The sequence below is a fragment of the Leucopleurus acutus genome (genome assembly GCF_964270905.1).
Source record: "Leucopleurus acutus genome assembly, chromosome: 3".
In the NCBI taxonomy this organism is placed as follows: domain Eukaryota; kingdom Metazoa; phylum Chordata; class Mammalia; order Artiodactyla; family Delphinidae; genus Leucopleurus; species Leucopleurus acutus.
In genome coordinates this window covers 20,370,258-20,394,611 of record NC_139145.1, presented here as the reverse complement: position 1 = coordinate 20,394,611, position 24,354 = coordinate 20,370,258, and the positions used below count along the sequence as shown (strand labels likewise).

General features: G+C 42.6%; 1 protein-coding gene across 1 annotated transcript in view; it reads left to right on the top strand.

Annotated features, from left to right (window-relative positions):
• The window catches only part of FAF2 (Fas associated factor family member 2), a 59,363-nt gene extending 43,549 nt beyond the window's left edge, over positions 1-15,814 (top strand). Inside the window, exons 5-11 of the mRNA XM_082836730.1 lie at positions 1,943-2,081; positions 3,702-3,787; positions 3,889-3,980; positions 5,603-5,780; positions 6,748-6,919; positions 7,552-7,695; positions 12,757-15,814. Of these exons, the coding sequence (XP_082692856.1) occupies positions 1,943-2,081; positions 3,702-3,787; positions 3,889-3,980; positions 5,603-5,780; positions 6,748-6,919; positions 7,552-7,695; positions 12,757-12,939 (994 nt within the window). The 3' untranslated portion in view covers positions 12,940-15,814. The remainder of the gene's footprint in view (positions 1-1,942; positions 2,082-3,701; positions 3,788-3,888; positions 3,981-5,602; positions 5,781-6,747; positions 6,920-7,551; positions 7,696-12,756) is intronic.
• The last annotated feature ends 8,540 nt before the right edge of the window (positions 15,815-24,354 follow it).

The window sequence follows — 24,354 nt, the reverse complement described above, 5'->3', positions numbered from 1 at the left end:
TCTAGACACACCTTCTGTACATTTTCCTCTGTCCTGGCAACCCATAGGTTGCTGGCACTGGAACCCTTCCATATGTGTTCCCCCTTGCTTCACACTTTCACCTTTCTTCTTAATTCCTTCATGTACCATTTGGAGAGCTCAGCACAGGAAGCTACAGAAAGGCTGGAAAATGTCAAGGGGCCCAAGTTTCTGGCACATCAGACTTGGGGTGTCTGGTCTGGAACTCAGTAGTAGATGAACCCACACCTAGACTTCATGGAGAACTAAAATGTTTTATGGGCATCCATGCCAACAGATGGAGCCTTGCATACAGGGCATTCTATACCTTCCTCTAAATATGGGCTAATCTTTGCCTTGCTCTAGGGAGCAGAGCCTGAAGGTAAGGACCCAGCAGCTGCAGAGGATCAGACAATACCTAAGAATGGGCATGTAAAAACCTTTAAAATCATAATGAAGTCTTAGTTGATATCTCTATTTTTTTAAAAAAGCTGATTGTCCTAAATTGTGTTGGCCATTGGAATATATTGTAATGAGAAATTAAAAAATTAAAACCTTTATCCATTCATCAAAATTTGAAAACTTAAAGAGTAATAAGATAATCCTAAAATACTTGACTTCAGAGAAAGTTATCAAAACATTAATCTTCTTAAGGATTTCTAATCACTCCCTCACATACACAGCTTCTTACTTTTGTTTTTAATTTGCTCTGGAATGTTTGTGTCAATGAGTTTGATTTGATTACTCAGGAGAAATTCCAAGTGAAATCATGTTTATATGGGGAATTTGTTAAGGGGATAAGGAATTGGCTCGATATTTGGTAAGGAAGGTATCATAGTTTAGTCAGCTTTTCTATGCTGATATTTCTTTAAGTATATGAATATTGTTTGCTTTCTTTGGGAAAAAATATGCATGGCATGTGTTACTAATTTTAATCCAACTGTATCATCCAAGTAACTTATTTAATGTTACATAGCACATTGACTTATCAAGCCCCTGCTCCTTTGCCTTTTATGGAAACCCAGAGGATAAATAAATGGTACTATACAAATGTGATAAGATGGGCTCTTTAGAAACAGATGTGTGGTACCGTCTTTAACCTTACAGTAACTGCCAGGTCTCCAACTCTGCCAGTGTTGTCTAGATCCATTTTATAACTTCCTCCATGGATGCTATCAACCATAAATCACTGAGCAGAATTTACTTGCCCCGTTGAAGAGCAAGTCAGTCATGACTGCAAGTTTGGATTTGAAGTTCTTGTCCAAAATTTGAATAGTTTGGGAATGTGGACTCATAATTCAAAATCCCAGGAGAACAGAAAGGAAAGGGAGAGGCAAGTAGAAGAACCAGAAAGAGATACAGCTCTGTTCTAGAATAGCACTAATAGAACTTTCTGTGATGATGGAAATGTTCTATATCTGCAGTGTCTAGTGTGGAAGCCACTAGCCACATGTGGCTGTTGAGCACTTGAAATGTGGCTGGTGTGAGTGAGGAAGTGAATTTTTAAAATTGTATTTAATTAAATTAATTTTCTTGGTAATTTAGATAGCCACATGTGGCTCGTGGCTGCTGTTTTAGACAGTGCCGTTATGGAGAGTCTGGGGGCACAGCCTGACCTGTGATCTTTTTGGATATTGCGTCTTCCTTTCCCAATTCTTATAGCCCTAAATTTTTCTGCAAAAAGCACTCAAGATTTGTTTAGGCCAGTGTTGGAATTTATAATTCTAGTAATTTGCATTCTTCTTAAGCAGACAGTGGTGTAACACTTGCTGCTTTGTGGCTTTTGAGCTAGCCTGTACTCTCAGGTTTGATGGTCCACTCACAGACCGTTCACCTCCCTTTGCTGCCATGCCCATGGCTCTGCTATAGGAATCTTTACAAACTGGCCCACTCCATATGCACTACAGTAAGCCGATTCATGTGATATTTATTCCTTCCTCCCCAGGTTTGCTCTTCGTTTTATACGGCCTGACCCTCGCAGCCGGGTCACTGACCCCGTTGGGGACATTGTTTCATTTATGCACTCTTTTGAAGAGAAATATGGGAGGGCACACCCTGTCTTCTACCAGGGAACGTACAGCCAGGTCAGTGCCACAAACCATATAGATGCCAATTTATTGATATGATTCTATCCTCAAAGGAAAGCATAGCTTAGCACTGATCATGTCATTCTTTTATTCAGAAACTTTAAATAGCTTTTTATTGCTTACACAAAAAGAGACCAAGCCCTTTAGCTGGGCCCTCCTTGATCTAATCCCAACCTCCTTTTGAGGTCTTTCCTGCATAACTTGTTTCCCTATACCCTAGGTTCCAGCTGACCATTCCCTTAACATACTCTGTACTTTCCCACCTCTGTGCCTTTGCTTTTGATTTACTGTTTCCTCTATCTAGAATGCCTTCCTCACATTTTTGCTAATTGGAATCTTGCCCATCCTTCACCAGCTCATGTCACTCCCCTCTTGTATCCTTTCCTAATTGTTGCACCCTACCCTGCCTACTTGCAATCTAAAATAGTAGTCTTTCCTTTTGTACTTTCATAGTGGTTTTCTTTTTTTTTTAAACGTTATAGCAATTTCACATTCTTCCTTATTTTATAGTTGTTTGTGTTAATGTCTTATCTCCTGTATCAGGCTGTAAGCTCCTCCTTATAGGCAAAACCTAAATCTTGTATCCCTCGCAGAATTGAATAAGGGGATAGACCATAGACTCAAAGCAACACATCTCATTCAACCCAAGCCACGCAGACATTCGACTGTTGTTACCTCTCAGGGAGCAAAAATTAGGAGTTCTATGGGTGTTGGGCATATCTCTAGTTTACCAGAGAAAAATGTAGAAGTAACACCTTATGCCTGAGGGTGGTTCTGCAGCCTCCAGGATTCCTGGATCTATCTGGAGAAAGAGAAAAATGCTTACTCTTGCTTCCTTCTGTGATTCTCCCACATCTGCTTTTTCCCACTGGCTGCTCCCACCCCACTCGATGAGCATTAAGCACATACTATATGCCACGCATTGTGCTCAGTGCTAGAGATACAGACATGAATGAGATGGGCACCTCTCATACACCCTCTTTGCTGTAATCCTGAAGGTAGACCACCAATGGTCATTCAGGAAATCTTAATTAAATTGTAATGTACTTGGGATTCTGCAAATGCAAAAGCATACACAGAAATCTGGGACACTAGCCTTGTCTTTGAAGATCTTTTAAACCCCATGCTCTTTAAAATGCCCTTGGGTCCCTCAGTCCCTCGTCCCTGCTTGGTATGTGGCCTTGGATCAGGCTCATCTTCGCAGTATTTTTTATGTTGTAGCTGTAAAGTGGCAAAACTCTCATCTCCCTTTTCAGGTCAGATTTTCCTGTTTACATCTTCCTTTAGATTGTGGGAACAGATGACTTTTCTGTGATTGGGTGGGGAGGGGGCCTTTTTTTGTCAGCCTGCCTACTCTTATGTGCCTGATAGAATTTAAATCCTAACAACACTAAAAACTTTTTCATTGAAGCTTGTTAGCATGGACTTTTTGTAGGGAGAGAAATGCCAGGGTTATGAAGGTAGGAACCCAGGAATTTTCTGGTTTTCTTGCTCACCTTTTTCCCTCATTTCTTCTTTTGTTCCTAAATACGTAGCTGTATCCATTAGGACCCTTAGCCTAATTAAAAGTTTGAGGCACAGTCATCATCATAATTTGTGATCTTTTGTTTCTCACAGGCACTTAATGATGCCAAACGGGAGCTTCGCTTTCTTTTGGTTTATCTTCATGGAGATGATCACCAGGACTCTGATGAGTTCTGTCGGTAAGTGGATTGATTTTTTTTTTTTCCTCTTTTCTGATCTTATCTACTGATAATTTGTAGTAAGCAAGTTCTTCTCGTGTCCTCTTCATCCCTCTCCACAGCACCACACTCTGTGCTCCTGAAGTTATTTCACTAATAAACACTAGGATGCTCTTCTGGGCATGCTCCACAAACAAACCTGAGGGATACAGGGGTAAGTCGTGTTTCTTTTGCCTCATTGAGATTGTTGAGATATCTTTGGAATAATCTGGAAGGACATGCCATTTATTGCATGAGTATTCTGTGGCTGACCGATCCTCTCAGCAGTCCTGAGAGATGGGGGTTGTATTACCTCCACTTTATGGTTTAGGAAACAAGCTCAGAGAGTTTAAGCCACTGGCCCAGGATCATACAGTTAGCAAGTTTTGGAGCAAGCTCAGGTCTGTCAGGCTCTAGCCCATTCATTACAGTTAACCATTGCCAGAGCCTGTTTTATTTTTAAAAATACCCAGTCCTGGGGCTTCCCTGGTGGCGCAGTGGTTGAGAGTCCGCCTGCCGATGCAGGGGACGCGGGTTCGTGCCCCAGTCCGGGAAGATCCCACATGCCGCGGAGCGGCTGGGCCCGTGAGCCATGGCCGCTGAGCTTGCGCGTCCGGAGCCTGTGTTCCGTAACGGGAGAGGCCACAACAGTGAGAGGCCCGCGTACTGCAAAAAAAAAAAAAAAAAAAAAAAATACCCAGTCCTGGCCAGCAGCTTGCCTTTAATCTTAATGAGCTTTTTACTGAAGAGTTTATTCTTGTCATCAGCAATTTTAACAGAGCTTCTTGCACAATGAGTTTGAGTACCCTGAGTGTTGATAGGGATTCAGAAAGCTCAGATCTTTGCTGACTATAACTAGCTCTTAACTGGAGGTAAATATCTTTAGAAGTCAGTATAAGATATAAAGGCATCTAGTGAAGGAAAATGTAGTTACTTTGCAGCTACTTCTATTCAGCAACTTTTGAATATATACTAGCATACCAGGTGCTGTGCTAAATCCTGAGAACCAAAGATGCAGCAGATGTTTTGTCTACATCCTGGAATCCGAATTGTTATTCCTAATTGGTTTTTAAACATCTGATAAGTTCCTGCAGTATATGTTTTGCCATTCTCTTACGGCTTTGGATGTGAGGAGTGATAGATAGAAGGAGACTAAGAATATTTTTAACAGAAGCTTAAAATCTCTTCTTTCAAATCATAAGGTAAAACAGGTAAAGCTCTGTAATTGTAAAATCTTGGTTATTTGGAAGACCAACTTTCTAAACTCCTTCAGAACAGAAAAGCTAGCCCTTTTTTAGTGGGTGGGGGCAGGTGGGACATAGGAAAAGGGGATAAGGAAGGGATTGGATGAGAGGAACAAAAGACAAGGAAGATGATGGTGGAGATCCTCACCAGTAACATAAAGCTTGAGACTTGCAGCCTTGTCCCCTTCGACACAGGGGGAAATTATGCTGAGCAGTAGCCAGAGTCTTTGTAGAGCCTTTTCCCTCCATCAAATAGACATTGTTCTTGAACTCTGCAGCCTGCCCTAGCATCATCATGACAACCACACCCCACCAGAAAAGCCTGTCCTACTCTAATCAAATTACCTGGGAATAGGGACACAAGTGTATAACAACAACAGCAAGAAGATAGAGAAACTAGGAGGGAAAAAGGTAGGCAGGGAATAAATGACACCTCCCTTCTTTCCCAACTGAGACCAAAGCAGTTCTCTCTTGCTTGTTGTGTAAAGTCTAAGAATTAATCTGTTTTATCCCTAAGTCCTGCCCTTGATCTTTTGGGTCTTCTTTCTGTCAGTCTCACAGGCTTTAAGAGAAAACACCTATCCATTCCTGGCCATGATTATGTTGAAGGATCGGAGAATGACTGTGGTAGGACGGCTAGAAGGCCTCATTCAGCCTGATGACCTCATTAACCAGCTGACATTTATCATGGATGCAAACCAGACTTACCTGGTGTCAGAACGCCTAGAGAGGTACAGGGGAGTTCCTCTCTGGAACTGAGACCAGCTGTAGACTTGGGTGCCTTACCTGGGGCTCCACAAATCCTGACTTCTTCTCTGTTAGGCAACTTTAAAAGCCTTGTCCATTTAGTGTTAAAATATTTATATATTTTGACCTAAATAACTCCATCAGATCATCTTTTCTTGGAGATGTGATTCAAAATAAAGACAGGACTCTATGCTGAGGAATGTAAATTGTGTCATTTAAAATAGCTGAGCATGATATAAAGAACTTAAATGTAAAAAATGAGGAATGCTTATAACTTGGTTATAACTCCTCCCCCATCACATAAGTAATGTACATTAATTAATGTAGAAAATTCAGGAAACATAGAAAAGCACAGAAGAAATTTTAAATCACTCATAATCCTACCACCACTTTTAACATTCTGGGATATTTTCTTTTAATTTTATAGACACAGACACACACACTCCTACGTACATACACAATTTTTTGGAGAGAAAAAGAAATATCCCAAAATGTTACAGTGTTTTCTCTTTGATTAGTAGAACTCTGAATAAGATGTTTCTTTATTTTTCACATCTTCTAAAATGTGTGTATGTGGTTTTTTGGTTTTATGAAAGCAACATACACAAAAATGTTGTAACCCAGAAAGGTATTTACCTATAAAATATGATCCCACTGATTATTTTATGGCAATAATATTGTGTTACTTCTGTTAGGATTGGGGGGAAAGGATAGTTTTACATGGAAAATTAAAAAGAGAGGGAAAAGCTTGCCATTTCTTTTTCTGCCAAATTAAAGAAAAGAGATGGCTGATTCAGATTCTGCATGAGAATCTGAATCCCTTACGGTAGTATTAACTGGTCATCTGCCAAGATTGTCAACCTTTTTAACCCCCTAAAAAATTTCAATATAAGAAAACACAGAGCTTTGTGAGATTTATTTTTTCCCTCTATGCTTTTGATCTGTCCACAGGGAAGAACGAAACCAGACCCAGGTGCTGAGACAACAACAGGATGAGGCCTACCTGGCCTCTCTCCGGGCTGACCAGGAGAAAGAGAGAAAGAAGCGGGAGGAGCGGGAGCGGAAGCGGCGGAAGGAGGAAGAGGTGCAGCAGCAGAAGTTGGCAGAGGAGAGACGGCGGCGGGTAAGGAGCCTGTCTTTATTTACTTCTGGTGACTCTCAAACTGGTCTTTTCTCAAGTGTGAAAGAAAAAACTAGATGATAGGATTGTGAGTGATTTAAATTCTCCATGCCATTTTAATATTTACTACATTTTCACAAAAAGTATTTTTTAATTGTTTAAAAAGTTTATTAAAACAAATACAAGAGTAAGTAAAAGTTAGGCAGAAAAGCTCTGTTCCATGAAAAGTAAGTATAAATAGATAATAAGCAGTTCAATATGCTAATTCACAACAGTAGATTTTAAGCATTCATTCTTAGTACCAGTGTTTAGCTCATCTGACATTTTATTCATCATCTTGTTTCATTGCATATTGCCGCTTGATTATAGCCAGGGTCTTTTAGTCATTCCCTTTTTTCTAACAGTTACATACCTTAACATAGTCAATAAATAATACATGTGATGCAATAGTGTGTAATCAAATAAATATAATTTGAATTAGGGTGTTTCTGACCCTTGCCAAGAAGTTTTCTTCTGATACTGGTCATTAATTTTTCATCTGACTGCCTAGTAAACCTACATGTTGTGATTGTGTTTCTTGTTTCCTTGTTCCCTGATTGGAGCCATAGCCTCACCTTTGCTTTGTGTCTCTACAGAATTTACAAGAGGAGAAGGAAAGGAAGTTGGAGTGCCTGCCCCCGGAGCCTTCCCCTGATGACCCTGAAAGTGTCAAAATCATTTTCAAATTACCCAATGATTCTCGAGTAGAAAGACGATTCCACTTTTCACAGTCTCTAACAGTAAGGACTGCCTAAGTTGTGTGAAGTGTATGTAAAGTCTGGGCTGTCTGGGCTGTAGATATGGAAACTTTTAAAGACTCTCAAGAGTGTTATTGCTGTATCTGCTGCTCTGATGAACAGGGGAGGAAGGAGGTGGGGCAGAGAGAAGAGTGCACTGAATTATTGTAGGTTCCTTCAGGTCTAGCTGCCAACTCAAAGCAGTTATTAAGGTTTCATTTTATCATGTTTGAGCTCTGCTAAGAAGAAAAGATAGCTTACCAAGAAGTCCCACAAAAGACTTGTATGTTGGAGGTGGGAGGCTCTTCCAAGCTGCTCGACTCGCATTGGCTTTAGAATCCCACCAGAACCCCTTGCTGTGTAGAAAAAGCTCTATCCCCGCTGCCCTGGAAGGACTGGAATTACACAACTGAATATAAGTGCATGCACAGCTTGCATGCAGTTGTCACTCTTTCTTTCTACTCAGCCCATTAGAAGCCCCACTTAGTAGGGCTACCTTGTGTATCTGGTGTCCATAGGTAAATAGTGTTTGTCATTCCATAAGGATGTGGTTACAAGCAGAGACTCTCAGAGTCTCACAGAATGAAGATCGAATTCTCATTGTTCCAGTGTTAATAGGTGTGTTTCCTTGGTCAGTTTACTTAATCTGTAAGCCTCAGTTTCTTTATCTTTAAAATGGGTATAATAGTCACTCTCTAATAGGATTGTTAGGATTAAGTTCATATGTAAAGTGCTCAACATTGTGCCTGGCTCATAGTAAGCATTCAGACGCTATTGTTTTTGGTGTTTATTATCAGAAGGAAGTACCTGTTTATATTGAGCGTTGGTAAGTTGCATTTCCAAGTTTACAACTATAATAGATGCTGCCATTTCCCTGATCATTTGAAATAATCAAGAATAAACTACATAATAGAAATGTGGATGCTCTGTAGTCAGGTGAGGCTGGGTAGCACATTCATTACTTCTCCTGTTTAACTGGAAAACATTGGACAAGTTACAGAGTCTCTTATAGGGCCTCAGATATATCCTGCATGTAAAATGGAAATATAACCTGTCCTCTGATAACATTAAACTGAAGGTATGTCAGGCACTGTGCTAGGCACCCTAGGGGTTATGCAGGTGAGTAAAGCGTGGTTCTGGAATTCATGGAGCTTACTGGCCAGTAAGGAATGTAAGACGATTCAAAGAGCTAATTCAGAGTAAAACGTTGTGAGGCATCCTAGTGAGAGAGAAGCAATAGCTTCCTCGTTTTATTTGTTTATCTCTCATTTATACATTGATTTATATGGGGGAAAGTGCTCACATCTCTAACTTTGGATGTTTTAGTTGGGAATAACATGAATGAGCCTCACACAGGACCTAGCCTGTAGTAGATGGTTTCTAAATGTTCATTCCCTTTCCTTGATGTGTTTCCTAACTACTGTTTTCTGTGTGGGTATTAGCTTGCAGCCATGTTCACTGACAGTTTCTCTGTAGTATGCCCAAGCGCTTATGGAGCTTTTACTCCCCAAACTCTAATTATCATTTTGTATATGAAAAGCCTAACCAAAATTTCCTCTCTTGAGAGTTTTGGAGGAAAATCTGTTAGAATTGTGGAATAGAATAGACTTTTAGCCAAAGGGGAACCAACCCATTTGTTAAATATTTAATCCTTGTAGGCTTTTTAAATATGTTTACACTACAAGTTATTTTTTAAAGAAGAAAAACACTTCAGATGGAGAGAAATAATTCGTAAATGGGGACAAGGATCAGATGGGAAAGAAAGAAGTGTAAGAGGAGAGGTGTATTGGCAGTGCTGGCCTTTCATTTAACATTTATAGAGTTAATAACATGTAACTGAATAGTGAGTTACAGTTTTTTAGTGCTCCTGCGGAGTTTGTGTGATCTTCTGTGAGCTCTACCATTTATAAATACTCTCAATGAGTGAATGTTCAGCAAAATGCTCAGTTTGTGTATGATGCTCAGCTCTTGACAGGTGTTAAAAGCTAGGATAAAAAAGGGTAAACTGTAGAAAAATCTCTAGCCTTCAAGAGTGAGCAGAAAAGTGGCAGCTGACTTTCTCCTAAATGAATGCATGTAAGAGAGAAACCAAATTATACTCAGCCCAGAAATCATTTTTCTATCCATTATGAACCAAAAGGGACCTGTAGAGGTGATTTCATCTGTTTCCTGATGGTATTGGTGCATTGCCAATGATAAACAGAAAATGTCAGTGTCGTATCAGTGTTGAGTATTGTCAAGCAGTGACTGAAAAGGAAGCAAGATATTTTGCCCTTTTGTAAAACCCTGTTGGGTTCATACCAAGAATACTTGGTGCAAGTCTAACTGATGCATCTCAAGAAAAGAAAAGGAGAATGAATGTTAATGGAAATTGCAAAGACAGAGAAAGGAGCTGAAAGTGATTAAGGTTGATGGACCAAAATATGAGAATTTTGTAAAATCATGAATGGATTAGGTGAAAGGAAAATGAATTTACTCCTTAAATGGATTTGTAGCAATAGCCTCTTCAGGCAGAGGGAAATAAACTTATGAGAGGTGGAACAAAAAAGAAATAGAAATAGATACCCTCAAAAAAGTAAGGGTAACTTGAATGGGGTGCTCCTGATCTTTGGGATGGACCTGAAAGAGGTTAGCAGTGCCCTTCACTGCACATCCCTTAGAGTCTTGTTAAAAACAGAATTTGAGATAAAGAGGACCATAGATCAGATCCAGGGTGCCTGTTCTTAATGTGTGGCATTAAGAGACAGGGGAAAATAAGAATTTACCTGTACCTTACCAGAGCCAGACCAGGGTGAAGAGGGCTTTCTCACAGAAGAGAGGTCTACGTGGAAGGTGTCAGATCTCGATCAAGTGAAGGAGGTGTGCATATGTGAGAGCACCCAGTGCAGAGAAGTCAGAGCCCAAGTGGCCTGGAGATGGGGTGGGTGTTAAATCCAGAACCAGGTAAGGAGGGTATACATGAGGAGAGGGGAATCAACTCATGGCTCTCAGTATACAGGGGGAAATAGAGATATAGATGCATATATTTATGTACACATTGTCTGGCTTTCTCCACAGAGAGTGCTTGGGAACATCAGCACCCCAATAGCAATGAACATACCTAGCACCTAGGTCGTAGTTGTTATTTATTTATTTTCTGTTTTTTTGTTTTTGGCCGCACCACACAGCATGCAAGGTCTTAGTTCCCCGACCAGGGATCGAACCCATGCTCCCTGCAGTGGAAGCGTGGAATCCTAAACACTGGACCTCCAGGGAATTCCCTAGATCGTGGTTTTTAAATAGCATTGTCCATTAAGAAGAAGCACGGTTCCTTGGAGAAATGGCTGATTCCAGGACTGGGACAGGGAAAATACAAGATTAGCCTGGAACACCTTGTACCACAAAGCAAGGAATTATTCAAAAAATGATGGAGACATGTCAGAAAGACATGGAGGCCAGCTTGATTGGGCTCCTCGGACTCCATCTGAAACAGTTTGAACATTAGAACCTATTGAATAAAATAGGAAAGCATGGCTCTATATTAATATAAATAAATAAATTGAAGAAAGTTTGAAGAGCCAAATGTCTCCGTAGTCTCAGAGTACCCCCCGACAAAATACTCGTTAATAACAAAGGAGAAAAGACTAACTTAGAGTGGAGAGGCCTGGCAGGCACCATCTTAATCAAGTGGTCACAGTGGACATCATAGGTAACGGAGCAAAATGAAATTGTACTCCACCTGAATAGGATGCATTGAGTAGAGCACAGCATCATTTCTGTAATACTCCTGTCAAAGATGCATAACTGGAATCTAATCAAGAGTAAACATCAGGGCTTCCCTGGTGTCGCAGTGGTTAAGAATCCGCCTGCCAATGCAGGGGACAAGGGTTCATGTCCCGGTCCGGGAAGATCCCACATGCTGTGGAGCGGCTAGGCCCATGAGCCACAACTACTGAGCCTGCGCGTCTGGAGCCTGTGCTCCGCAACGGGAGAGGCCGCGACGGTGAGAGGCCTGCGCACCGCGATGAAGAGTGGCCCCTGCTTTCCGCAACTGGAGAAAGCCCTCGCACAGAAACGAAGACCCAACACAGCCAAAAATAAATATAAAATAAATAAATTAAAAAAAAAAAAAAGTAAACATCAGATAAACCAATTGAGAGACAAAGTAACTGACCAGTAATCTTTAGGAGTGTCAAGGTCATGAAAGTCAAGGAAATCCTGAGTATTTGTTCCAGGCTAAAAGGAGCAGACTTAGGAGATGTGACAACTACTAAATGCAACATACAATTTAAAACTGGATCCTTTTGCTATAAAAGGCAACTGCCAAGACTTAAATGGGGCCTGAATAAAAATTTAATGTACATTATTATATTACAGTAGTAATGTATCAGTTAAGTTTCCTGATTTTGAGGGTTGTATTATGAAGGTGATTGCCCTGTTTGTAAGATATACACAAGAGGGCTTCCCTGGTGGCGCGGTGGTTGAGAGTCCGCCTGCCGATGCAGGGGACACGGGTTCGTGCCCCGGTCCAGGAGGATCCCACATGCCGCGGAGTGGCTGGGCCCGTGAGCCATGGCCACTGAGCCTGCGCGTCCGGAGCCTGTACTCCGCAACGGGAGAGGCCACAGCAGTGAGAGGCCCGCCTACCGAAAAAAAAAGATATACACAAGTATTCTGGGGTGATGGGACATTCAGCTGGTAGTTCACTTTCAGCTGGTTCAAAGAAAAAATTCTGTACCTGTGCTTCCAACTTTTCTGTAACTCTTGGTTATTTGTAAGATAAAAATGTTTAACTTTATATCAGACAGGTTTTCAAAAAAGAAACAGATGGGTCAATTCAGAGTAGGACTAGCATTGGGCTGTGTAATAAATCTCTTAAAAGAGCTGCCCGACATGTTTGCTCTTTGAAATTGATCGACTTTGAAATGGAATTTCAGTCTAATGTGATTACTGCATATCTCCAAGTTACCCTGGGGAGAGCTGGGGTATATTTGATTTCATGGTTGTGTGTGTGTCTGTCTTTGTCTTTTTCTCACTGCCCTTCTTTTTCTATAGGTAATAGAAAATTACCTTCTTTTTCTGCAGGTAATCCACGACTTCTTATTCTCCTTGAAAGAAAGCCCTGAAAAGTTTCAGATTGAAGCCAATTTTCCCCGGAGGGTGCTGCCCTGCACCCCTTCAGAGGAGTGGCCCAACCCCCCAACGCTGCAGGAGGCCGGACTCAGCCACACAGAAGTTCTCTTTGTTCAGGACCTAACAGACGAATGACACTTTTTCTTCCTCTCCTTTTCAACCCCAATCCCTAAAAGAAATGGAAAAAAACAAAAAAATAAGAGAGAGAAATTCATATTATTATTATTATAATACAATATTTTTTTTAAAAGACTGCTGCATCCTCAGGAAGGATCAGAAACCATGCTGCCTGCAAAAGTCACCACCTGTGTGTGCACTCGAGGTTAGCAGTGAACGTTCCTGCTGGCAAACCCACCCTTCCCTACTGCCTCTGCACCACACCTTCCAGTGAAAGGAGACTCTTCACCTCCAACCCAGCCATTGTCCCAACTGGGGAAGGGGACATTCCCACTAGATCTCATTCATTCTTGCTTTTATAGAAAATAAAAGTGAAAAAACCTCCAACAACCAGCTACTGCAGCATCTCCTGAGGACTTGCTTCTTCCACCTCTGGAGTAGAGAGGGAAGGGAAGGCACAGAGCAGAGATGTTCCTTGAACTTCCCACAATTTATGAATAACTTTAATTTTTTTGTTGTTGTTGCTTTGTAATGACCAAAGGAATGAGGCTGACATAGATGTATTTTTTTTCCTTAACATCATTTGATAAAGAGGCATTTCTTAAACCCATGAGTTCTTGCCCTGGGCTCCTTAGCCCACAAGAGTGTAATAAAGGTGTCCCAGGCTGGTTTGTGCTTATTTCTGCCATTGTCCCTCTCACGTTCCCAGAGAGGTTCTTTTTGGTCCAACTCTTGCTGTCCTTTCTTGCCACCTATGCATCCCACTTGGTACAATGGGAGGAAATCTGGGTTTGTAGCTCTACAAAGGCTGTGTATGTACAGATACACCCATATACGTGGTATGAACTCTGTGTAGACTAACCTATACGTACAACTGCAGCTTTTCCTTGGAATCTGGACCAGGTGGTCATTATGGGATCTGAACAAAGGATATATGTTCTGACATGTGCATGCTATTCCTGCCCAGCCCTGAGCTTTCCTGAATTGCCAAGCTTGGTGCCTTTCCAGAGGACAAGCAGGGTCTGTGGTGGAACCAGCAGAACCATGTGAGAATACCCCGCCTGTCTCACTGGGAATGTGGTGGTGGTGGTGGTGGTGGTGTTTTAAGGGTTGAAAGAACCGGAGGCCTTGAAGGGAGCCAAGACAGAACTCAGCCTGTGTAAAGTGTCGGAAGGCACATTTCAATTTTTGGTGTAGCCACCTGCTGGGGGCAGTTTTATCCTCTCCCTCTATTGCTGTGTTGAAGCAGTAGGGGTTTTTCCCTCTGATGTCTCATCTGTGGTTGAGTTTATGGTAATGAGTATAGGGGTCAGGCCATGTATTCACAGATGTCAGCGTGAGCTGACAAGTATTCCAAAGTGTTCTGTAGCTAGACTTGCAGAACTTGTAACACTGCAACCTACTGAAGTTACTGAAGTTATTGCAGTTCCCTAGCATGCTGTGAGGCCAGGGGTTCATGTCAACATAAAGCATAACTTGCTAGACTTGCAGCCTCCAAAGGCTTTCTCTTGCTTAGCTAAAAGCTAAGGACCATTCTTTTAAGTAGCAGTGATGTGACTGCTCTTCTCTGCCACCCTTAGTGTTTGGGGTAAACACCAAGGGGCAGGGTGAGGAGCCCCATGGGTATCACCTGGGGAGCCTGAGAATTTCCCAGTGGCCTTGGCACAGGTGTCTGCAGTACCATCTCCAGGAAACTTTAATTCTGCTCCTGGCTGCCTGTTTTTCTTTCACTTTGTTTCCTGCTGTCCCAAGTCCAGATGAGTGGGAAATCGCTTTCCGACTGTTGTCATAAAATGTATCTGGAGTGACTAAGGATAAACTGTGTTCTCCACTCTACCTTACGTGAAGTCTACTTCCTGCTGACAACCATGCAAAGATGAATTTTTCCACTTAACTTGGAGCCACCCTCCCTGTCTGGAATGCAGAGCTGTTTCCCCGCATAGGAGGGTATTAAGGACCTTCACCAGGCTGGGTGTACCAAGTATCTTTTCCACACCACTTTGGGAAGTTGTAAATATTTTCTTAATAATTCGATCTGCATCTTATTCTATGATGTGCACTTTACGCCTCTTGCCTTTTGATAACTTGTCCAGTGAAGAAGGTCAGATGCCAGAGTATTAAAGTCTTCCTAGCGTTGAAACAGCCCTGCTTTACTCAGTCTCGCTTCCTGTCTTCATGCTGACCTAGACCTGCTGCCTAGGTGCCATCTCCTCTCCTCCATGAAAGATGCACATTTTGTCAACGCCCGGACAATCTGTATGTTACTCCCAAAGACCTCTGGGAACTTGATGGGACCTGCAAGTGAGAAAATACTGAGAAGCTGGTGATCTGCAAGCATTTGCTCTTCTTTCCAAATCACCTCCTAATTATTTCAGCTGTTGTTTCCAAATGGCAAGTCATCAACTAAACAAAAACACTTGTTTCCAGTTTTGTTTTGTACTCCCAAGACTAAAGTTGTAGATTCAGCTGAATTTCCATAGGAACTGACCAAGCAAAGATACCTAATTGAAGTCAGTCGAATTTCTGCAGCCTCAGTCTTTTCTTTCACTTCTGCAGGATTTCCTGCAGCAAATACTTCTTTCTCCTTGCTTGTTTTCACTATGATGTTTGGATAAGAGATGGCCAATGGAGAATATTTCTTTTAGAAAAAAATAAAAAGAACCTAGAATCTTCAACTGAGCTGTCATGAAAATTGCTAATGGTGCCAAGGCCAAGGAAAAAGTTACAGAAAATGACTGTGGGAAGGAGTGATAACCCCCAGAATGCAAAATCAGGAGTGTATTATCTGGTGCTTGAACAAGGAGCTCCACTTTACAACTGGTTTTTTTTAGGACTTGTGAGGGATGCAGCAACAGGAAATCCATCCACAAAGGATGCAGTGCCCCAACTTGTACTGCACCTGAATAGTTACGTGGTAATTTACTGAAGAAATCTAGTGTACTTTAAATTTTTTTCATAAAAGTTTACATTGTATTGTAGGTTAACATTAAATGTTTTATAACAAAAATTTCCTAACAAGTTGTGGGTCTTTCTGTCTAGGGGAGATCTGGTAGATGTTTCTCTGTCTGAAGGCAAGGTTGGAAAACACCAGGAGAGGGAACAGAGGGAACATTGCCAAGAAGCAAGGAGTTAAAATAGACCTTCTACAATGTGTTCTTGTGGAAAATGGCAGCTCAGGCAGTGTGCTTTAGTAGAAGGAGCTGGCAGATCTGGGTTCAAGTTGGGGCTCTGTCATTTGTCAGCCTTATGACCTCAGACAAGTTTTTTAGCTTCCATGAGCTTTAGTTTCCCCAACTGAAAAGTTAACATCATCTGCCTCAGGATAGGCTTGTAGATTAAAAGATTAAATAAATGGAAAAAAAACCTTAAAATGTATATGAAGCACCTGACACAGGTGTCATTCAGTATTTGTTCCCCTTTCTCTAAGGAAGTGTATTTTGAAGGTATATTTTCTGGCATTAATAACTCAGTTTTTTAAGGCATGTCGTTTCTCCTGCCAGAACAGACCCATGTCCTTGCAAATGAGTGGCTAGAGAAGAGTCACTTTGGATCTAACAGATTCTGGACTATTGGAACTATGATCCTAGGTATTTTTGCTCGTATTTTCATTTCTGAGAGGAAACTTAAGCCTCAATTCTTTGCCTTTCTCTTTCCCACTGTCTGTCCTGGGCAAAGAACTCATTTCTGTGAGTATGGATTCTTGTCATCTTCAGAGTCTGCCCTGTTGCTTATCCAAAGGTGTGTAGGTGGGTTTGCGTGTGTGTGTGTGTGTGTATATATAATTTTTTTGAATGCACATCTTAAGTGTAAACTAGAATGTCTTCGTCTAGTAAGTTTTCAAGAAGAGTTTATTCACCTTAGGTCAGAATCCACTAAAAATGAATACTTCGCAATTGTGACGCTTACATATAAAAATTTTGCCATCGATTAATAGAGTCAAGGAAGATGCAGACTCTGATGCCAGATACACCTGGTCTCAAATCCTGACTGGGGCTGTGATTTTGGCCAACTAACCTCAACTCTAGGCTTCAGTTTCCTCATCAGTAAAATAGGGCCAACTGTACCATTTCCATGAAGATTCTGTGAATTGCTGCTGCAGATAGCCTGGCACATAATAAGTGTTGGGTAAAAGCTCCTATTACTGTTTGCCAGTTTGTAGTTTGCCCACTGCTAGCAATTCACCCCATATGGATTAAGGAAGGAGAGGAAAAGGGGAGGGGTTGAGGCTTTGCTTATGGGCAAATAGTGCCCGACACTTTTTTCTTGACACACTTCCATCATTGCAGTTGGAACTCCACGTGTGCTTTTACCTTGATGGAGCCACAAGCCCCGAGCCACCAGAGTCCCTTCCTCTTGCCTCTTCTGCCACTTTGATGCACTGTCCTCCAGGGCAAACTCCCAAAGTACATGCCATCTGCTTGGACTACTTTATCCTGTTCTGGTTGCTACTGGCCATTCTCCAGATGTTGGCAACTGATAGTTTCCACCAGCAACCTCAATGACTCACATCTACATATTTGGATTCCCTAAAATTCCAGTTCTTCTGCTGATTTGCCTTGTGTGGCAGCTGAATATGGTGGGATGTGGCTTTGGGGTCAAATCTGGATTTGAAACTGCTGCTTACGGATTGATCTAGGGCAAGTTTCCTCCTATATAAACCTCATGGCAGTACATTCCTTGCAAAAGTCCAGGTGCCATTTTGGGGGGGGGGGGTTTAAAATTCGTTTTGGCCGCACTGAGTGGCTTTCAGGATCTTAGTGCCCCGGCCCCCGGCAGTGAAAGTGCCAAGTCCTAACCAGTGGACCACCAGGGAATCCCCTCCAGGTGCCATTTAAATGAGCTGATATCTGTGAGTGCCTGGCATTGGGTAGATGGACACTTAGATGAGTGGTCACTTCCCTCCCTCCTTTGCCAGCAGTCCCCTGCTTTGAGTGTGGCCTTCACTCAGAACTACTTCACCCTCAGGACTTCAGAACCAGTCCCTCTCACCACAGCTGTTACCACCCAAATCCACTGTCCTTACTCTGCTCTCAAAGCCCTCCTGTCCCTTCACCCTCATATCAGTCTCCCTTCTGGTGTCATCTTGGCTTCACGCCTCTCTCCACTACAAGCCAGTACTGACTGTCACAATTCCCAAAGTAAACTCAACCGTTTGATTTCTTTCCTCTTGCTCCTTCAGCTGCAGAATCCTGGTATGTATCACAGTGAGTTGAAGAGCCCTGGGGGTTGGTGCCCACTCCTTTGATCCAGCTCTAGGAAACCCTATGCATTTCTACACCATAGGCACTGCTTCACTGTGTCCCCCTTTCTCAAATCCAAGCCCACCTGCATCCTCCTCACTCTAAACCCACTGCAACATCTTACTTCCTGAGAAAACTGAGGTCTTGTCACAGAACTTCCTCATCTTCCTTTTTCACCTCAAAATTGTTCTGTGATGTCACCTGCTTCCTGTTTCTCTTCTGTCTTGTGGGTGTATTTTCTTTTAAAAGAGATATAATTTACACCCAGTAAAATGTCCAACTGTTAAATCCACAGCTTGATAAAATTTTACCTAAGTATACACCAAAACTAAGATGCAGAACACCACATTACCCCAGAAAGTTCCCTTGTGCACCTTCCAATCAATAGCCTCTCAGACATAACCAACTATTCGACTTCTTTCACCATAGAAGTTTTGCCTGTTCTTAAACTTTGTATAAATAGACTCCCTATGTGTGTGTGCGTGATTTTATAAGTTGTTTTCATGATGAAATTTTAGGAAGTTCAAAGAAACAAAAAAATGTATTATACCACACTGTCCAGAGATGTCTGCTGTTGATACTGTGATGTATATCTTCCCAGACTTTTCATTGCATATAAAAACATTTTTAATACAGAAATGGGATAATATTGTAAATACTGTATTATCTCTATTTCACACATTCTTCTATATCGTTTTTAATGGCTATGCAGCATTTCACTGAATAGCTGTACCATAAATTGATCAAAAGCCTATTGTGACATTTAGGTTGTTAACCTTTTTGTTTGCTTTTATCTAATAGATTATCTAATAGATTGATAAACATCCCTGTAGCTAAATATGCACATCCATGTTTATTTTCTCAGGAAAAAAATTTTTAGTAGTCAAAAGGACTACTAAAAGGAATGGAAATTTTTACTTTTTAAAATGTTTGTGTTATCTCCAAATTGTGGTGCAGAAAAGTTATTTATACTCCTTTCAGCAGTGTGTGCTCAGTCTCCCATCTGTGTCATGATCGCCAGATCTTTACCAAAAACTATCCCCTTTCCAATTGCTTGGATCTCTTTATCTTCCACCAAAAACTGTTTGGCATCTCCTCCCTTACAAAATCTTAATGTTGCTTTACCCACAAGTCACCACCCTGTCTCCTTCCCTGCCAAAATAGGTTGCACAACCAGCCTCCACTTCTTTCTTAACCTCCTGTTAATTATACTTTCATCTCCACTGACTGTCTCTTATGGTCACCTGTGACCTCTTTTTTTTTTTAATAATGTATTTTTAAAATTTGTTTTATTTGTTTATTTTTGGCTGTGTTGGGTCCTTGGTGCTACGCGCGGGCTTTCTCTAGTTACGTGAGCGGGGGCTACTCTTTGTTGCGGTGCACGGGCTTCTCATTGCGGTGGCTTCTCTTGTGGAGCACAGGCTTCAGTAGTTGTGGCACGCGGGCTCTAGACACAAGCTCAGTAGTTGTGGCGCACGGGCTTAGTTGCTCTGCAGCATGTGGGATCTTCCCGGACCAGGGCTCGAACCCGTGTCCCCTGCATTGGCAGGCAGATTCTTAACCACTGCACCACCAGGGAAGTCCCACCTGTGATCTCTTAATTACCATTTTCATTGGCCTCTTACAAGACCTTTCAGAATGTAGAAGTCACCCAGCTGATATTTGACACAGAGTAAGCGTCGCCTTGTTTCCATTCCCACAGGTTGGGGGTCAGAATATGTAAACGAGGTTAAAGAATTCACACTTTATCCTGCAGGCCATTGAGGGGCTTTAAACAAGGGATTGGGGTTTTAGAAAGCTGATTCTCTCACCATGGGGAGACTGGATGGGAGGGGACAAGACGGCAGGCAAGACAAGTGACATGATGAGAGTCGTGGATCAGGAGCGGCCTGGGGACGGAAAGAGTCTAATGATGGGCTGAGCACTATTTAGGAGGGACAGTGGCCAAGGCTCGGAGGCTGATTAGATATGGAGGGTCAAGGAGAGGGAGAAATTGAGGATGGTTTCCGACAACTAAATTTAGAAACAAAAATAGTCTCTGGTGCCCTTGGCTGGTGCTATTTCAGTGGAGGAGTACAGTGTCAGAGGCAGAAGTAATGCATGAGAGGTGAAGTGGAAAGATCGAGTATAGGCAGCTCTCACAAAATTTGTCAGTGAAAGGTATGGGGGGAAATAGGAGCCAGGACTGAGGAAGAGTTATTGTTTTAAGGTAGGAGAGACTTCATTATGTTTAAATGCTAAAAGCAATGAGATTTTAGAGAAAGAGGTTGAAGATACACAGAGAAGGGATAATAGAGAAAGATGCCACTGGAGTGGTGGGAGGCATTGGCTTTAGGAGGAAGGATGGGAGCAGAAGTCAGTGCATTCTGACTTCTGGAATGTAGGTTTGAAGGCAGAAGTTGAGGGTGTCCCCAAGTGATTGTGTCTGTTCTATCTGTCAGGTTGGGGGGAAGTGATGGGCCAGAGGTCTAAGAAGACTGGGGAGATTTAAAATGGCTATTTAAGAGAGCAGAACAGAGTGTAGGAAGACTCAGAAGTCTGTCTCAGCAAACTGAGGGCCCAGGTGAGACTGAGACCAGAATACACGGTGGGAATATGCACAAAAAGTTACTAGTCTACCTCCCTCACTGCTGCCGATTTCTTTCGGAAAACAGAGGTCACCTGGGAGCATTCAGAGCCTCTCAGTTCCCCAGCCTAGAAGTTGGGGCCTCAATTCTAGGCCCCTGATGGAACTTCATAACTTCATTTTTCTCTGTTCCTCCACATGGTCACACTAAGTAACACACACAGATCTCTTGATTGTTCCCTAGACACACCAGGCATCTTCCTGCCTAAAGCCAGGCCAAGAAAACTCATATTCAATAGAAATGGTTTAAAGGATGTGCTGTCAATTTTTCAAACTCCTCTGATTGCCAGGAAGGCAAGTGCCTAGACCACATGATTCTAGTCTTCCAGAATCAATCACATTGACAAGACTCTTTTTTAACTCTGGCTTCATTATCACCCAGGTACTGGCAGGAGAGTAGATGTAAATCATAACTGGCCTGGCATACCAGTTTTGACACACAGAGCTGCACACACCTGGATGTTCTCACACAGCTCTTGCCTTTTGGCACCTATCTCTAAAGAGGTCTTTAGTTAGCAAACAAACAGGAAACCCATTCTAGCTAATTTAAGGAAAAAACTGATGTGTTGAAAGACTATGGGGTAGGTCCCAGAATGGAAAGCCAGACCTCAGAAAGGGTGGGGTCCAGGTTTCAGAAAGGGTGGGTGGAGTGCAGTTGTGGGAAAGGGATTGTCGCAGGTAGAGGGCACATTTCAGATGTCAAGGACTCCCACCTTTGGAGCATAACTGGCAAGCAGATTGAGGTTTCTGTGTTTAGTTGCACCCCATACAACAGAGGCAGAGCCTTTTAAAATGGTGCAGAAAAGTGTAAAGAACACTTATTAACATTAACATTCCCACCACTCAAAATAATTAACATTGATATTTTGGCATATTTGCTTCAGCTTTTTTTTTTTTTTCCTGGATATGCTTTGGTTAAAACCACCTAAAATGTTTATGTATTTGCTAAAATAAATCCATTCATATTCAGCAGATGTGGCTAATTTCTGGCCGATCTGGGCCCTGGCGCCAGCCCCTCGGGTGACCTCCCATGGCCTTGAGTACTGACCAGCTGGCCGTGAGCCTCTGCTGTTCGGAGGGCTTTCCCAGCCTGCACTTCATCTGTGGTCAGATTAACAGTGAAGCATGATGGGTGTGTCCCAGCTTGTCAGTGGAGGCCAGGGAGTGGACATCATCATACCAAAAATAATTAATAATGAGAGAGAGAACAGTTAATTTCACTACCCTGGGACAATGCAAAGAGAGGGCAGGGCCTGTGTAAGATCATCTGGGCCCTGGGACTGGGGTCAACTTCCCACATATTTTTCCTCCCAGGAGCTCACTCATTTATTCACTTATTCAGTCATCTATTTAGAAACACTCACAGATGCCTACTGTGTCCTTGCCCTTTTGTTAGGGTCTGGGAATGTGGCGAATGTGATGGTCCTTTGTCTGGTGAAGCAGAGTCATGGGCAACAAGAAGGATTCATAACAGGTGAGCCATCTGCGTGGTGTGCAGTGGAAACCAGAGTAAAGTGTGGCCTGCTCTGGCTTGAGGGACGGGTCTGAGGAAGCTCGCTTGAGGAGGGGACATTCAAGCTGGGCTTTGGGAAGGGAGCATGCTTACCAGAAGGAGAGAATTCAAAGCATCTGAGGCAACTTGGTGTGATTCATGGGCCAAAGGGAGCAGGGGGCACATGGCATCTCCCTCTCTGAGCCTCAGTCCTCAGTTTCCCCAGTGGGAACTATGAGGAAGGTAGGAACAGCTTTACAGTCAAGAAAACAGAAGAAGGATCCCGTGAGAGAAAAACTTGGTGTGGTGTGTGCTCACGAAATGTGAGTGGTCTTCCAAGCAGAGAGAACAGCACGCAAAACAAGGGGGTGAAAACAGGGCACGATGGAAAAGAAAAATAAACAAAACTCCGTCTGTGGCTGCCAGCCCCCGAAGGACCCCTCCAAGGGACAGAGATCTTCCACTTCCTGTTGCATTCAGGAAGTTGTAGGTGGCAGTCGGGGAGGGCTGGCCTGGAGCCTGGAAGAGGGGGAAGAAGAGACCAAAGGGAGGCCTCCGTGCGGGCTTTTCAGAGGCAGATTCTCTGACTTGGAGAATTTAGAAGTGGAGACTACAAGGCTATCTTGATTCTCGCATTTTCTAACTGGGCCTAGAAACCAGGCCTCTATAGCCTCAGTGCCCCCAAATGGAAACCGAAGATAATAAATACCTCAACTCGGCGTGTTGAGGGGCAAACACTATGGGACCTGGCCCCTGCCTCCTCTCCAACTTCACCCTGTGCTCCTGCCCAAACTCATTCTTGCCTCTGGGCCTTTGCACATTCTGTCCCCTCCCTCTAGAATGCTCTTCTCCTGACTAGCTCCTTCTCATCACTCAGGTCTCAGTAATCTCAATGTTGCCTCCTCTGAAAGACCACTGCTATGTCAGGGTGCCCCTCCCTGTATTCTCCTTCATGGCCCTTGTTATATTTGAAACTATTGTTTTTTTGTATTTTGTCTGTATCTCCTTCTGGAATGCCAGTTTCTGGGAGGCAGGAACTTTGTTTCATTCACTGGAGTTTCCCCAAGGCCTAGAATAGTGCCTGGCTTTGGGCAGAAGCACTCAGCCAGGTTTGTTGAATGACAAACTAAGCACCCTACCAGGCCTTGAGGACCCAGTGGCAACTAAACGCCTTTATGGAATGTTTAGACTGTTACACCCTCTGTGCCCAGAGGAGAACTCTGAATGTTCTACCTGTCAGCATACAAGCTGAGTTCAAGGGACACTGAGCCCAAAAGTGAGAGAGCATCCAGTCCTGGAGCTCCACCCTCCTCCCTCCAAGGACAACTTGTAGTGTGTGACCCTTGGAAAGGTGTTGCCAATGACACCAACTGTTATTAAAATAAAGACACACTTTACTGGCAATTCATTCATTCAAAAAACTGGCCACCATGGGCCAGGCATTGTTGTAGTTGGTGGTAGGCAGAGCTTTGGACAGAAAGGAGGTAACCACAATAATCTCTTACCCCCCGCCACTGCCACACCTTACGTAGCAGAATCGCAGCCCAAAGATGATATGATTTTACTCTGATTCATAATGTTGAATCTTTACCCAATTTCCCTTTCTTTACTTTTTATTTTGAAATAAATATAGGTTTACAGGAAGTTCCAAAAACATTACAAAAAGGTCTTACGTACATTTAGTTTCCCTCAACAATAACATCCTGTATAAAACCAGAAAATTGACGTTGCCACCATCCACAGATTTTGCCAGTTTTACATATCCCATTTGTGTGGGTGTGTGTAGTTCTGTCAATTTCATCACCCGTGTAAATTCATGTAACCTCACCATAATCAAGATATGGAACTGTTCCATCACCACAAAGATCTTGCTCCTGCTACCCCTTAGTAGTCACACACATCCCACCTTAGTCCCCCATCCTTAACCAACCCCTGGCAATCACTAATCTATTCTCCATCTCTCTAATGGTGTCATTTCAACAGTATCGTAAAAATGGAATTATATGTCACCTTTGTGATTGGCTTTTTTCACTCAGCATAATTCCCTTGAGATCCTCCAAGTTGTCACGAGTGTC